This window comes from Aquarana catesbeiana, linkage group LG07 (genome assembly GCF_042186555.1).
Source record: "Aquarana catesbeiana isolate 2022-GZ linkage group LG07, ASM4218655v1, whole genome shotgun sequence".
Lineage (NCBI taxonomy): Eukaryota > Metazoa > Chordata > Amphibia > Anura > Ranidae > Aquarana > Aquarana catesbeiana.
This window is the reverse complement of record NC_133330.1, coordinates 28,891,051-28,906,276: the sequence shown is the minus strand read 5'-3', so window position 1 is coordinate 28,906,276 and position 15,226 is coordinate 28,891,051. Positions and strand designations below refer to the sequence as shown.

At 42.2% G+C, this 15,226-nt stretch overlaps 1 protein-coding gene across 1 annotated transcript in view; it reads right to left on the bottom strand.

Moving 5' to 3' along the window:
- The window catches only part of COL7A1 (collagen type VII alpha 1 chain), a 294,025-nt gene that overhangs the window by 92,506 nt on the left and 186,293 nt on the right, over positions 1-15,226 (bottom strand). Inside the window, exons 52-60 of the mRNA XM_073591887.1 lie at positions 14,241-14,300; positions 13,928-13,963; positions 12,868-12,984; positions 9,081-9,125; positions 8,189-8,260; positions 6,789-6,833; positions 3,684-3,719; positions 3,423-3,464; positions 3,204-3,284 (exon numbers count right to left, since the gene is read on the bottom strand). Coding sequence (XP_073447988.1) covers positions 3,204-3,284; positions 3,423-3,464; positions 3,684-3,719; positions 6,789-6,833; positions 8,189-8,260; positions 9,081-9,125; positions 12,868-12,984; positions 13,928-13,963; positions 14,241-14,300 — 534 coding nt within the window. The remainder of the gene's footprint in view (positions 1-3,203; positions 3,285-3,422; positions 3,465-3,683; positions 3,720-6,788; positions 6,834-8,188; positions 8,261-9,080; positions 9,126-12,867; positions 12,985-13,927; positions 13,964-14,240; positions 14,301-15,226) is intronic.

The following is a 15,226-nucleotide window of genomic DNA, read 5'->3' as shown; positions in this document are numbered from 1 at the left end:
AAGGTAACCTACATGTTAAAGCACAGGTCTACGTATATGCATTATGAATTTGTACAAAGACATCTGCAGTAGATATTGAACTATAGCAACTTGGGTAAAATTAGTATTGGCTGTGGAGTTGATTCCATCAGTTTTACATCTTCTCTTTTAATGTTCGGCATGGAAAGAAATCAGGAAGGTAGTATCCGTTCTCCATCTGTGACAATCTCATTGATTTGGATTTTCCTTTTTTTTATACAACAGAAACCAAAACTAAGAACAAGGAGGAACAGACGGTGCTGCAGGGGCGTTGCTAGGGGGTGGCTTTTGGGGTATAGCCCCGAATCTGAGGCCAATAGCCCCGAGTCTCTGCAGGGGTCGCCAAGGGGAGGGGAGGCTCTCTGGGGACCCTTATGTAAGTGGGGGGGCTCTCTGGGGACCCTGATGTAAGGGAGAGGCTCTCTGGGGACCCTGATTTTAAGGCCTAGGCTCTCTAGGGACCCAGATTTAAGGGGGAGGCTCTCTGGGGACCCTAATGTAAGTGGGGGGGCCCTCTGGGTACCCTGATGGAAGGGGGAGGCTCTCTGAGGACTCTGATGTAAGGAGGAGGCTCTCTGGGGACCCTGATGTAAGGTGATGTAAGGAGGGGGCTCTCTGGGGACCCTGATGTAAGCGGGGGGCTCTCTGGGGATATATATACACCCACACGTATATTACTGTATATACATGTGTATGCCCGCCCAAGCGTATGACTTTCTTTACTACGCTGCTATGGGCTCTAGCCCCAGATCTTTTGTAGACCTAGCAACGCCCCTGCTGTGCTGTAGGTCAGGGGGCTTCAGCTACCCTTGCTAAGGATGGCTGTGGGGGGGGACGGCGGACTTGAAGCTGGGATTACTGAGATGGGAAGAAAGATTAGGAAGGAGGCTTTAGTGTTGTGGTGTATGTAGGGAATCTGGGAGAAAGGGGTGAAAGGTAGGGAAGAGGAGAGTAGGGGGAGCCAACAGAGGGCAGGGAGGGTGGTCAGTGAGTAACAGAAGATGGGGGTAAATGATTATAATTAGTAGGGATCCTTTCTCTCTCTTTCCATTCCGGCCATTAGGCGTTGGCCTTCAGCTGACTAAATAAACATACTGTATGTCAATGTTGCCAAGTTTTGTGAAACGTCTCTTAGGTGTTCTTATGTAAGGTCCTCCTTTCTCCATATATCATCTACCCTACTGAGCCAAATCCTGATCGACGGAAGAGATTCTTCCCGCCAGCAGGCAAGGATGCAGGCCTTAGCAGAATTGAGGAGATTGTCTTAAAGAGTAACTAAAGACAAAACTTTTTGTTTTGTTTTGGATATAGTGGAGAGGGATTCGAATGATTGTCAGTTTTTATTTCTGCCTGTGCCCCCATTAAGGAGATTCGCACTCTCTATTTGTCCTGTTCACCATTATCACTGAGAGTGAAAGTAAAAGCAAATCTCAAAATTTGGGATGTTCCTTAAAAAGTAATAGAGAGGAAATCTTCCAATGGGGACACTAGTTCTGATGACCTGGGGGTCCCCAAGGAATTCCCCTTAATCTGCAGGGATTTTCTCTCACAGGAAGTGAAGGGAAATCTCCCCAATGGGACAAAATCTGATTGGTTATAACCCTCCCTTGCTCTATCCAAAAATGGAAAAAAAAAGTTTTGCCTATAATTTTACTTTAAGATCGATTTCCAATACATTTTATTGGGGATGGTGTTGTGGTGTAGAAGGAAGAATGGATCTGCAGGGATGTGAAAGTCAGTGAATTGTTGAGAAATTTTCCTGACTTTATCCCACAGGTCTGAGAGTTTAGTTTTACAACTGTACCAACATTTTGTGACATCTTCTACCACTGCCTAAATGCAAGTAACTGAGCAATGTTTTTGCAATTGACTAGTTTCTAAATTTTCATCCAGCTTACACTGGGATTATTGCTTAATTTTAAAATATATTTTGAATTGAGCAGTAATTATATTGGCATTTAAAAATCATCTCTCTTTATAGTGAACTGTCACTAAGAACAAAAAACTATTGAATCCTTAGGACTTAGAGCAGATGTGGGGTTGTATTGGCCTCATCTCAATGTTTTATGATTTGCGGGTGTCCCAGAGCACTGTCATACCAAGCTCCACATAGTAGAACACACCAAAATTGGCATGGATTCCAGATCCTGTATTAACAAATTCAAGCTTAACGTTAACTGGTCAATCATTTTACATTTGAAAATCCTTAATTACAAGGTTCCTGCTATTAGTGTAAAAAGCCGCTTATGTGCACACCTCTAATCACAGTTTCATTTTGCAAGCCGGGAATGTCTTTGGTTTTGTTTTGCATGCATTGCCCTTTCATGTGCTCCTTGTTGCAAAGGCCAGTTATAGGTGAGGGCAGTGGCCATTTGTTTGTTCTGTTGAACTATTGGTGAAGGGACGTACTGGATATCTGCTGTCATGGAGCTATATGCTGGGCGTCCAGTGCGCCTCTGTGCCTTTAGGGAGGGGTGGGCTCCCTCCGGGCTCACCGACCCTCTGCCTATCCATTATAATGCATGTGATTCAATTGTGAAGGCTCTCAAAGTTTTGAGTTAGGACTACAGATATAAGGATGCCTTGATGGGGCTCTGTAGCTTACGCATTTATTTGCAAATGGGTGCAAACTAAACCCCTGTTTTTAATGCATACTGTTAGACAGGACAATTCAGTTGGTTAGCAGGCTGGTCATGCATACTAGCACAATATGACATTATCTTGCAGGAGGACTGGACTTTTTTCAAATTCTTCTGCATTTAAGTGCTGAGCAAACTGTTGGTGCTATATAAATCCTGTATAATAATGGTAATAATAATAATAATAACAGGGCTTTTTTTCAGGGGGAACTTGGTGGAACTCAGTTCCACCACCTCTGGCTCAGACCCCTTTGGTGCCTGCTCACCACAATCACTTGTAAACACAGAAGTCTGGTTTCTGTGTTTACAAGTGACAGCTCTGCACTCTGTATGTAATGCAATCCTGGTATTTAATGCCCCTTTAAGACCCTCCTACTGTTTTGTGAAATTTGACTGAACACACCCACTATTTGATTTGATTTGGAGGGTGTGTGTAGGGGGAGGGGCTTTGTGGGCCGTGGTTAAGTTCCAGTACCTATTGTTTGAGAAAAAAAGCCCTGAATAATAATAATACCACTTAGAATATCGAAGACATGTCTTATTTACCCTTTCTCCAGGGATGCCATTTGCACCAGGTTCACCCTTCTGTCCCTTCCCCCCATGCTCCCCGGGGTCTCCAGCATCTCCCTAAATATATGAATAAGGATAAAAGTGAGCGCTTGGAAAGGATGTCAAAAATACAAATTTAAAAAATTAAATATATACACAGTATAAAATACAAATATTTTCTATTAGTTTAAAAGAACATAATGTATAACCACTTACTTTATCCCCTTTCAATCCAGCTGTTATAAATTCAGAAGAAGCCTTGAAAAAGTAAACATAACTTGTTAAGGAACAAGTATATTCACAGAAAACATAATGCCATAATACAAGTGATAATAATAATAATGATAATAATAATAAAAGGAATGACATCCAACATGATAAAAATAATAGAAATCACACAACATGACAACCATAATATAGAAGTACGCACAAAGAGGTCATGTAACGCTAAATATACATTTAATTAAATAGTCTTACTGGTTTCCCTGGTGGTCCAGCTGGTCCCGGGGGGCCCTAAAAAAAGTATTAAAAAAATGTTGATTTACAGCAAGCCACTGACAGTGATTATTTTGAGAATTATGTACAATGTAGTCTGATTGTGTAATCAATACTGCCAAAAACGAAGGCCTGCCTGATAATCAGAGATAGATTCAATTTTTTTTTTTTTTTTTAGGAAAACCCTCATACTACATAATCACTGGTAAATGTAAACATACTTTGCACAGAAGGCAGAGTAGGTTTAATAATTGAGGCCCAAGGCTAGGTTAAACTGGGGCCCCTTTGGTGCCAATAGTGAAGGCCCTCCTACATGATCCAGTTTATGAGGCAAAGAATGCTCTTCTCTCATGCATCTTCCAACCTTTACATTTCCAAAAACTTAAAATGAATCTCTTGGCAAAACTTTTTTCAATTTTGGAAAGAGTGGAAATGGGTTAGATATTCTATCAAGTTTTTGTTGCTGCCTGTCCCCACTGGGGAAATTCACCCCTATATCTGTACTGGTGACCCTTGTCACCAAAACATAAATTTAAGGGAATTTTAGAGGTAAAATGAAATTTGACAATGAGGACACCTGCTTCAGGTAAAACGGTCTGAGAGGGGAATCCCCCTCACTTTCCTTTATGTTCCTGTTGTGTCTCTGGGACAGTAAGGGTCCTTTCACATGGGCTTTCTGATCAGGTCCGCCTGTCAGTTTTTTGGGTGGACCTGATGGGAGTCTCCATTCACTCCTATGGAGCAGCGGATGTCAGCGGTGACATGTCCGCTGACATCCGCCGCTATCCGATCCGGTCTGCCAAGTTCAGACGGATGGTGACCCTATTTTCTATCCGTATGGTGGATAGAATAAGATCGGATGAAAATGGATAGGCGGTCCGCTTTCATCCGATCTCCCCATAGAGGAGCGCAGGACAGTGAGCGGACAGGACCTGTCATCAATCCCCCGCTGAGCAAGCGGGGTCCGTCAAGCGGACAAGCCCGTTTGAAAGGACCCTTAGTGAAGGAAATGTCCCTAATGGTACACATACAACATAAAAAAAAAAAATTAAAGGGGTTTTGATCCCTTCCTACTCATTTCAAAAGTAAAGAAAAAAAAATAGTTTTGGCTATACATACTTTGAAAGCAATTTTTATGCTATGAAGTGGCTCATGTCGAATGATATGATACTACTACTGTAATAGTGAAGCTTTTCACCTTAAATGCCACACCAGACATATCCCCTAGTACTCTGTGGGTTGCCCATAAGGCAGTTTTAAGGGGCCATCTCATTAGTATAGCCTCAAGTAAAAACAAAGAACGCAGGCAACAAATTTATGCGTTAACCACAGAATTAGACAAACTACACAAAATACAAATAGGGACAATGTCCAACGAATGAATGGTAGCTCAGAAGAGGTTAGAGTTAGATACCCTGTTATCTGCCAAAGTGGAAAAGTCCCTCCAATGGTCCAAAGCCAAATTTCTCCTACATAGCACAGAACACAGAACAGAACAGATCTGCCGTGACTCCCCCAGAGCCAAGGGCCTCATTTCAGTTCTCTACAAAACAGCGCTGGCCTCAGGTTTCTCTGGTGAGTCTCCATATAGAAGTAAATGAGAGACTGACTGCGATGAACAATTTGCTCCAGAAGATTGGGATACAATGCTGGATAACTTAGCTATGAAATCCTTGGCAGTTAGGGAAACAGCCTATAAGGTATTGACTAGATGGTATTATACTCCTTCCAGACTCCAGGCCGTATTCCCAGGAATGTCTGGACTATGTTTAAGGGGCTCCCAGCTTCCTGATACCTTTAAACACATATTTTGGGATTGTGGGCTACTTTCTCCAGTATGGAAGAAAGTAACTGCTATCACTTCTGCAATATATGGTATTCCCCTACAGCTCACAATCTCAATGTGTCTACTTGGAGCATCAATCCCAGGTATCTTCCGCAAGGAGGAATGTCTTGTACACACTATTTGCGTATCCACCTTATGGGCCATTTCTTTTCATTGGAAGTCCCCCCGCAGTACCCCTATCCTCCATTCTAAACATAATTGATTTGGTTATGATACTGGAGAGGATTTTGTATACCTTACAGGATAAAATGCACCTGTTCGAGCGTAGATGGGATGGAAAGCCCATGGGCATATTTTACTATCACAGGATTAAATGCCAATTTAGGTTACCAGACCTTGCATGAGCAATACTCTCAGGTATACCCGTCCCCCACTTCTTTATGTTTTTGTTACTTTAGATAATAATTGATCAGTATTTTCTAATGACTTTCCTGTATGCTTCGGAATTGTTGTTCATTATTTTGGTTATCATAGATGTCCTCTTGACATCAATTTTATGATGTATACTGTCATGAGATTGTATAATTCATACACCTCAAAAAACAAAATCATTTGTAAACAAAAAAAATAGTGAAGCTTTTCATATACAGGGAAGATTGGGGGCAGGGGAAAAAGCTCATGGGGACCCTTAAGAATGGAGTAAAAACAATCGGCCCTAACATACCAGTTGGAATGTGCATTGCCAGCTTTAGGCTGGATCTAGACTTTGGAGGTTGCAGGCTCAGTCCAACTAATTGAAGGTCTTTAGGTCACCTGATCATATTTATGATTATGGATTGAAGAGGGGGTAGCAGACACCTTAGAGCTTGATTGGTAATTATTTTGTCTGTGTTCACTTAGTTGCCAGTGTCTACATAAGCTCATAGACATTGATGACAATAGATTCATGTTAGCGAGTTGGGGTAAACAACCATTGACTGTCAAGCATTCTGATTACCCTTTAGACATACTGCAGATTGTGTGGAATTGAGTTCTATTCATATTCCTGGGTTCAGTATATAATGGTTTAGGGCACATGGTTCGGCGTGGGGGGGGGGGGGGGGGTTGAGTTCTTGAGTTCCTTGCACCTATTCTATGAGAAAAAAAGCCCTGGATAAATTTATATAGTCTTACAGATACATTCGGGCAACCATAATGCTTGACATCCCTGGTTTAGGGTCACGGCTCTATTTTACAAAACCAGTGTAATGTTCTACTTTGAAGGGCTATGTAGGATGAAATACAAGGGATGAAATACATACCGGGTCACCATGTTCACCTTTACTACCGGGCTGTCCAGGGCTCCCCTAAGAAAAATCATAAAGAGAGTGATTTGTTTGAAATTACCTAAAAAAACCCCCAGCAAATGGCTTGGGGAATAATAACTATCAAATACAAATTTATGAATAAATATAAACCAACGTTCAAGATAATCTACCACATGGAAAAGAGCCATTGGGTGCACCTTAATATAATATGTGTGCTGTCTAAAGTGGTAAGTGCTCTTGGTTTTCAGTGCTGGGGCCCAAGATTAAATTTCCAGCAGGGGTACTGGCTGTATGTAGTTTGTGTAAGCTGGTAGGTCAGTTGACCTTGATCAAAACCGGCCAAAGGTTTGGTACCTACATAACGACAGTGAGTTGAAAAAGTATTCACACCCCTTGAAATTTTCCACATTTTATTATGTTACAGCCAAAAACATAAATGTATTTTATTGGGATTTTATGTGATAGACAGATCCCCACACAGTGGCACATAATTGTGAGGTGGATGGAAAACGATAAATGGTTTTCAAGTTTTTTTTTTAAATAAATATGTGAAAAGTTTGGCATGCATTTTTATTCAGCCCCCTTTACTCTGATACCCCTAACTAAAATATAGTGGAACCAATTGCCTTCAGAAGTCACCTAATTAGTAAGTAAAGTCCACCTGTGTGTAATTTAATCTCAGTATAAATACAGCTGTTCTGTGAAGCCCTAAGAGGTTTGTTACAGAACTTTAGTGAACAAACAGCATCATGAAGGCCAAGGGACACACCAGACAGGTCAGGGATAAAGTTGTGGAGAAGTTTAAAGCAGGGTTAGGTTATGAAAAAATATGCCAAGCTTTGAACATCTCACAGAGCTCTGTTCAATCCATCATCCAAAAATGGAAAGAGTATGGCATAACTGCAAAAGTAACCAGGACATGGCCGTCCACCTAAACTGACAGGCCGGGCAAAGAGAGCCTTCATCAGAGAAGCAGCCAAGAGTCCCATGGTAACTCTGGAGGAGCTCCAGAGATCCATAGCTCAGGTGGGAGAATCTGTCCACAGGACAACTATTGGTCTGACAGATTCCTTGAGATTATTCCGCCTTCTGATAAAGCAGTCTTGTCAAACTGGTCTTCTCTGAGCGGCACATGGTCTTCATATTCATTATTTGCAGCCCTCTGTCAGTTTGAAGGAATTAGATATTGGCTGCCATGTCTGGATTGATTCCATCTGCTTTCCAACACTGCCTACGCAAGCAACACAATACCCGGCAAACTCTCTCCCAATAACATTACTGCTTATCAAATTTTAGGTCTCTAAAATAACACATCATGATTGTGGTAGAAAGCCTGTTTTGTGTTTATTGATGTATATTTACCAAAGTCCCCGTGTGGCTTTATAGATACTCACATTCCTTCCATCTTCTCCCCGCTCCCCTTGGTCTCCCTTTTCTCCTAAGATGCCCCTGATCCCTGGAGGACCCTGAGGAAAACAGAATTGCCATTCTTAATTGATGGAAACAGAAAAACAGCATATCTACCAAACCAGAGTCATTTATTTTTCTAAAGAATAAACAGATATCTGAACAAAATGACCCAATAAAAGAAAACCACGCTCCAGATTTAAATAACCATTAGTGATTACTGGGCATTTTCTTTTTTACGTTTTTTTGTTAAAGATGTTAAGTTGACAAGAATAACATTGTAGCAATGTTCTTATATAACGTGTACATACGTAGTGTTTATTTCTTTAAACTGGCCAAACAAGGATAGAAGATTGAACGGAAAATCGAGACGGAAAGTCAATTGAGTTTTTATATATCTGTGTATTTTTGTATTGGTGCCCTTCAAGTCCCGCTTATCCATTTGTACTCTATTTGAGATTTTTACATAAATAAATATGATTGAATCCCTATGATTTTCTTTCCCTTATTCTGTTTCTAGTTATCCATATATAAAAGTAAAACCAAATTATTGACTTTTTTTGAAGTAGGCACGGCGACATATTAGCCAATTGACCGGATCTGTAATTATAAAGCAGATTCCCTATTCATTAGAGAGATAAAAAGCACCTTCGGCAGTTGGATTTCGGCATTTGTTACTAAGCAGGGAGGTGTTTCACAATAGCACATGGAGTTGGAACAAGTCCCTCGAAGCTGTTGTTCTCATGACAAACAATCACGTATCTTCATCTATTGGCTGAATTTAGTAATAGCTGGTCTGTGATTGGCGTTACGTGATAAAGATGCATGATTCCTGAACTGTTTTAATTAAAGCCCTTATGTCGTCACATTTGTTCTTACCCTTAGACCTCGCTCTCCAGCACTTCCTGGTGTTCCGGGTTCACCCTGCAAGAAAAGAAAAACAAGGAAAAGATAGTGTCACCTCTTTACTGAAAATATGGGAAAACATAATTTAATTTTATATCTTCCAAAATGTTGTCTAATGTATACAGTATACCTATATCAGCCCTCAAAATTTCCACATGCTTGCTCTCATTTGGCGAGTGGAAATAAACTGAGGGCGAGTGGAGCACACCTGCCAGGAAGAAAGATGGCGGCGAGAGGGTCCTGTCCCTTCTCCTCCTCCTATTAGTGTAGCTGCCCTTTATGCATTCATTCACAACAGAAGAGTCGGCAGCTTTGGTCACATCAGGCTTTTTACTGCCACCTGCAGCTGCCTCCTGCATGTGCACTCCTCATGGGAGTGCAGCTTGTACTGTATTTTGGATCGTGATGGCTGCAGCTTCTCTAGGAGTCTCAGGGACATGTCTCAGCTTTGTGGAAACGAGCAGGGACTAGGAAGACCTCCTTTACAAATAGGGCCTGTGTGTTTAAGTGAGGGGAGGGGCTGCTTGTGCACAAAGGGGGTGGGAAGGAGAGTTGTGTGTGGTTGTGTGTTGCATGTGTGTGTGTGTTATGTGTGTGGTGTGAGTGGTGTGTGTGGTGAGTGGTGTGTGTGTGTGTGTGATAGTGCTGTGTGTGGTGTGTTGCGTGTGTGTTATGTGTGTGTGGTGTGTGTGTGTTATGTGTGTGTTATGTGTGTGTGGTGTGTTGCGTGTGTGTTATGTGTGTGTATTGTGTGTTATGTGTGTGTGTTCTGTTATATGTATATGTTATATGTATGTGTTGTGTGTGTTATATGTGTGTGGTGTGTGTGTGTGTGTGTGTGGTGTGTGTTATATGTGTGTGCGTGGTGTGTTATGTGTGGTGTGTGTTATGTGTGTGTGTGGTGTGTGTTGTGTGTGTGTGTGCATTATGTGTGTGTATTGTGTCTGTGTGTTATGTGTTGCGTGTGTTATGTATGCGTGTGTGTGTATTGTGTGTTATGTATGTGTGTGTGCTGTGGGTGTCAGAGGGGACTGAGTGTGTATCAGTGTGGAGCGGCTGCCTGCAGGACGACTCTTGGGTGGGTAGATTTGGTTGGATGGCCAGTGGGTGGATTTGGTGGGATGGCCAGTGTGTTGGCCCTGGGGAATATTGGCAGCCAGGCTTGGGGGGGGGGCATGGGTTGGGAGTCCGGGCCTAAGGCCGTAAAAGGGGGGGGTGCTGTTAATAAATAAATAGTTGCTGGAGAAACAGGCGGGAGTCAAGAAAAGTATTATGAATTTGAGTCTAACAAGGCAGTGCCTTCATCAGATAATAGAAACATATTGCAGTTGGTCCATGCATTGGGGTAAAGATCATTTTGGTTGCAGGTGGACAGCACTAGGTCTTCCATGTTATTTAGTTCTTCTACTTTTGTTACCCAATGAGTGACAGATGGAAGTTGCAGGTCTCTTCATCGCACTGGGATGCAAGATTTGGCGGCATTAAGTAGGTGTCGTAGAATGAAGTTTTGACGGGTGTAGAAGAAAGAAGGTCATCTGAAAGTGTATACTCAACAAACTTCTGTGAGATCCTTCGGACCTCCAACCAAAAGGTAAGTTTTGAGCATGACCAAAATAAATGGAGCATAGTACCCGCTCCTCCTGTCATCTCCAACAATGATCTGAGACAATTGAAAAATACTTAGAGAGCACCGCGGGTGTATGGTACCAATCTCACTCCCTTTGGTTTGATCATCAAGCCTACCTAATTCCTTTTCCTTACCCTTCCGCAATCCTGCTCTCTTAAAGACATGAGACTCTTTTAAAGCAGCTTAAAATCTCCATTCATATAGGTCCCCTGACCGCAATAATGGGGAACCCAATGTTTTCCCCAGGCATGCTCTTTTCTCAATTTCTCATGCAGACCTGGGACAATATCTCACAATATTTCAATGGCCATGAGTGATTTTCATAACACCATGACAGATACCCCTTTTATGTGGCCACATGGACAATATGGATCATTTTATCGAGATCCCCATGAATCAGAATCATTAGCCCCTGAATGCTCAAGGCAAACCAAACTGTATGGATGCTTGCCTCCCCAACACCCTTCCTACTCCCTCGCCCCTGCCTTCCCCCTAACTACACTTGGCTTTAAAACACCTATTTCTCTTTCACTTTACTCGTCTACTGTTCCCCTAGTATGATTTTTTCGACTCCTATTTTTTGTTTTGATTTGTTACACCAGGACCATGCATAATGAGATGCTCTTGCAATGATGCCTATCAATCAATATACCCCCCATACGGCCTCAGCTTCACTGACACATGACATGCAGTACTCCTTAAAGGGGTTGTAAAGGTAAAAATTTTTTCACCTTAATGCATTCTATGCATTAAGGTGAAAAAACTTTTGACAGTACCGCCGCCCCCAGGCCCCCCGTTTTACTTACCTGACGCCTCGAATCTTCGCTCCTCGTCCTCGTCAGCTTCATTGCAGCTCAGCCTGGTCGCTGATTGGCTGCAGTGGATGGATTGAAAACAGCGCAGCCATTGGCTCGCGCTGCTGTCAATCACATCCGATGACGCGGCGCGCCGGGGGGCGGGGCCGAGTGATACAGCGAGCGGCTATAGCCGCCGGCTGTATCACGGGAGCGCGCCCGCAAGCACTCACCACCGTGCGAGGGAGCTCGCATGAAGGTGGTAAATGCTTGCGGGGAGGAGCTGAAACAGCCGCCGAGGGACCCCAGAAGGCCAGGTTCGGGGCCACTCTGTGCAGAACGAGCTGCACAGTGAAGGTAAGTATAACATGTTTGTTATTTTAAAAAAAAAAAAAAAAAACAACTTTACAACCCCTTTAAAGCAGTGGTTCTCAACCTCAGTCGTCAAGTACCCCCAACAGGCCATGTTTGCAGGTTTTCCTTTATCTTGCACAGGTGCTTTAAATCAGAGTCAATGGCTTGGTATTTTGGACAGCTATTTTATCTAAGAGAAATTCTTAAAGCATGGCCTGTTGGGGGTACAGAGGTTGAGAACCACTGCCTTAAAGGACCTGGAGTTTGTACTGGATACATCCAACTGGATGTTTTTCTCTTGGTTTTTGTCCTTCTTACAATGAGTTCTGACAACGCCATGTGTTAAGATATTGTTAATGTGTTCCCTCCTTTTGTATGTTGATGAAACTAATAAACCTTTACTCTTTAAAAGATCAATACATTTGAAACTATGGGCCTCCAGTTGTTCAGGAACTACAATTTCCATCATTGCTAGTCATGTCTGGGAATGTCAGAGTTTTACAATGTATCATGGGGCGTGTAGTCCCATAACAGCTGGAGGGCCCTAGTTTGGAGATCCCTGATTTAGAGGCATGAGAGTGGAAAGAAGAGGTCAGGGAAAGAGGTAGCTTTATATAAGTGGCTTGTAAGGTGGTGGAGAAGGAAGCAGTGGCTGAAGAGAATATGTTACATCAGAATATAATCTTATCTGAAGTAGTAAGTTTTAAGGTGTTATAAGCATTTTAATGGTAGGTGAGCAACCAACAGCATGTGAAGAAGAATTCCAGGGGTGAGAGGAAGCTTGTGAGATGTCCTGAATTTAAGAGTGTGGATCAAGGAACCAGGCAATGAGATTGCCTGGAAATTAGCAAGAAAGTGTATAGAGAGAGAACTGGGGATATTTGCAGGTAAATTAGAAGTGTGAACTAAATTCTGCATGGGATTGGCAAAAAGTGCAGACAGATGGAGAGAAGCAGTATTTTAGGAGCAAGAAGAAAAGTCTTACCTGAGTACCATCATTTCCTTTCTCTCCCTTTTCTCCATCCTTACCACGAGGTCCCACTGGCCCCTGTGAACCAGTTTTTCCAGGTTCTCCATTCTGTCCTGCGTCTCCTGGGTCTCCCTGGGTAAACAAACACAGTATGAACTTGTGTTGGATTGGATCTAAGCAGCAGCACCAGCAACACACTATACACTGACTGTCTGGAATAGCAAAAGGAAAAGGTAATTTTTGAAGGGAAAGAAAGAAAAGTGGACAAGTGTGTGAAAAAAAAGTGATTGTATGAGTGGAAAAAAATGTGTAATTTACGTGTCTGGCTACTGAATAAAGTGAAGAAATGTCATCAGCACACCAAGAATTCCTCCAAAGAGTCCAATGCCTTATGTTGGTGGTCACATGATAAACATACAGCAATGTTTCAAAGCCACGCAGGGCCCCATCGTCAGGCAAGTGGTGATGAAGGGGCCTTACATATCTCCAAAATGTTGCTGTATGTTTATCATGCGACCACGAAAATCGCTTTGAACCCTCTCGAGGAATCCTTGGTGTGCTAATGACATTTCTTCACTTTGATCATCCATGGTTTCCAGCCTATTGTCATTACAGCACCCAGAACTACTGAACAGTTAGTTTCTTGGGTGTGTGCATGCGGAAACTTGTGTTTGACTACAGAATAAGGTTAGCATCTATTGATGTGAAACTTTTTTTATATAGTTTTGGTGAAGAGTATAAACATTTGGTATGTCTGTGCCCCTGTTGGAGAGATTTTCCAAACTTCTTGTGAGGTCACCCAATTGGGATATACATATTGAGTTTCAAATTGCATTACGGACAATTATGCACATACATGTGTGATATAAAGAGGGGTCATATGCTCAGCAGTTGGTGATCCTTACTGATTGGGTGGTTAGAGTGGTCATTAGTCCAGGGAGCAGCATAACAAGTGATCATCACTCCAATGGGTGAGGTCCACAGTAGTTATAATCGGGGAGGTACAGAGGTTTTTATGTGCAGGAAAGTGGGTGATGAAATAAATAATTTATTTTCTAAACACAAGTGGACATACCTTTGCACCTGCCCTTCCAACGGGACCCATAGGACCCTAAAGAAAACCAGAAATAGTATACTAAATAAATATATTTACATTATTGAATACAAAACTTTATCAAAATAGATTTTCCATTACTATAGAAAAGTATGTTTACCACAGTAGACCTTAACCAATAAGCAATCTTATTTTTTAGGACCGACTAAGGAAAGATATGATGAGCTGCTATTGGCTGTGCCATCACTACTCTTTACATTGCCTTACGAAATTTCAGCAATTATTAGAAGACCATACAGGAATAAGATGGTGGACAACACACTGTAAGACTTACCCTCTCCCCTGATTCCCCCTTCGCTCCTGGCTGACCAGGACTGCCAACACCTTGAGCACCCTAATTATAAAAAAAGAACATAATCTACTAAGGTAAAAAAGCATGATATTGATGATCATTTTGATAAGGTTTTTGAATATAGAACTCATTTTAGATATCACATCCCTTCAATATTCACAGTTAGGTGAACTTCTGGACTTCTAATGTGAACCAAAAATTAATAAAATTTAAAAAAATTGGCTTATGACCAAACTGGCCATAGTGCATGTATTCTTGTAGGACTTACAGAGATGTTAGCTTGTAAGTTCCTCTGGAGCAGGGCCTAGATATGACTCTATGACTTGCTGAATAGGACACCACTATATAAGTGAATAAACCTAGACTAAAACAACAGCTCTATTTTTGTCACATTATGATACTTCCTGATACTTTAGAACAGTCGTCTCCAAACTGTGGCCCAGGGGCTGGATGCGACCCTTTGCTTGCTTATATACGACCCTTTGGGCATTATTTCCCCACTGTTAGCAGCACTGGGGCATAGTTCCTGACACTGACAACGGGGCACTATTTTTTCCACTAACACCAATGATGGAACACTATTCCTCCCACTGACACCAATGATGGGACACTATTTCTCCCACTGATACCGATAATGGGGGACTATTCCTCCCACTGACACCAATGATGGCACACTATTCCTTCCACTAATACCAATGATGTGACACTATGCCTTCCACTGACACCAATGATGTGGCGCTAATTCTCCCACTGATACCGATAATGGGGCACTATTCCTCCTACTGACATCAATGATGTGGCAATATTTCTCCTATTGATACCGAAAATGGGGCACTATTCCTCCCACTGACACCAATGATGGGACACAATTCCTCCCACTAATACCAATGATGTGACACTATTCCTCCCACTGACACCAATGATGTGCCACGATTTCCCCCACTGATACCAATAATGGGGCACTATTC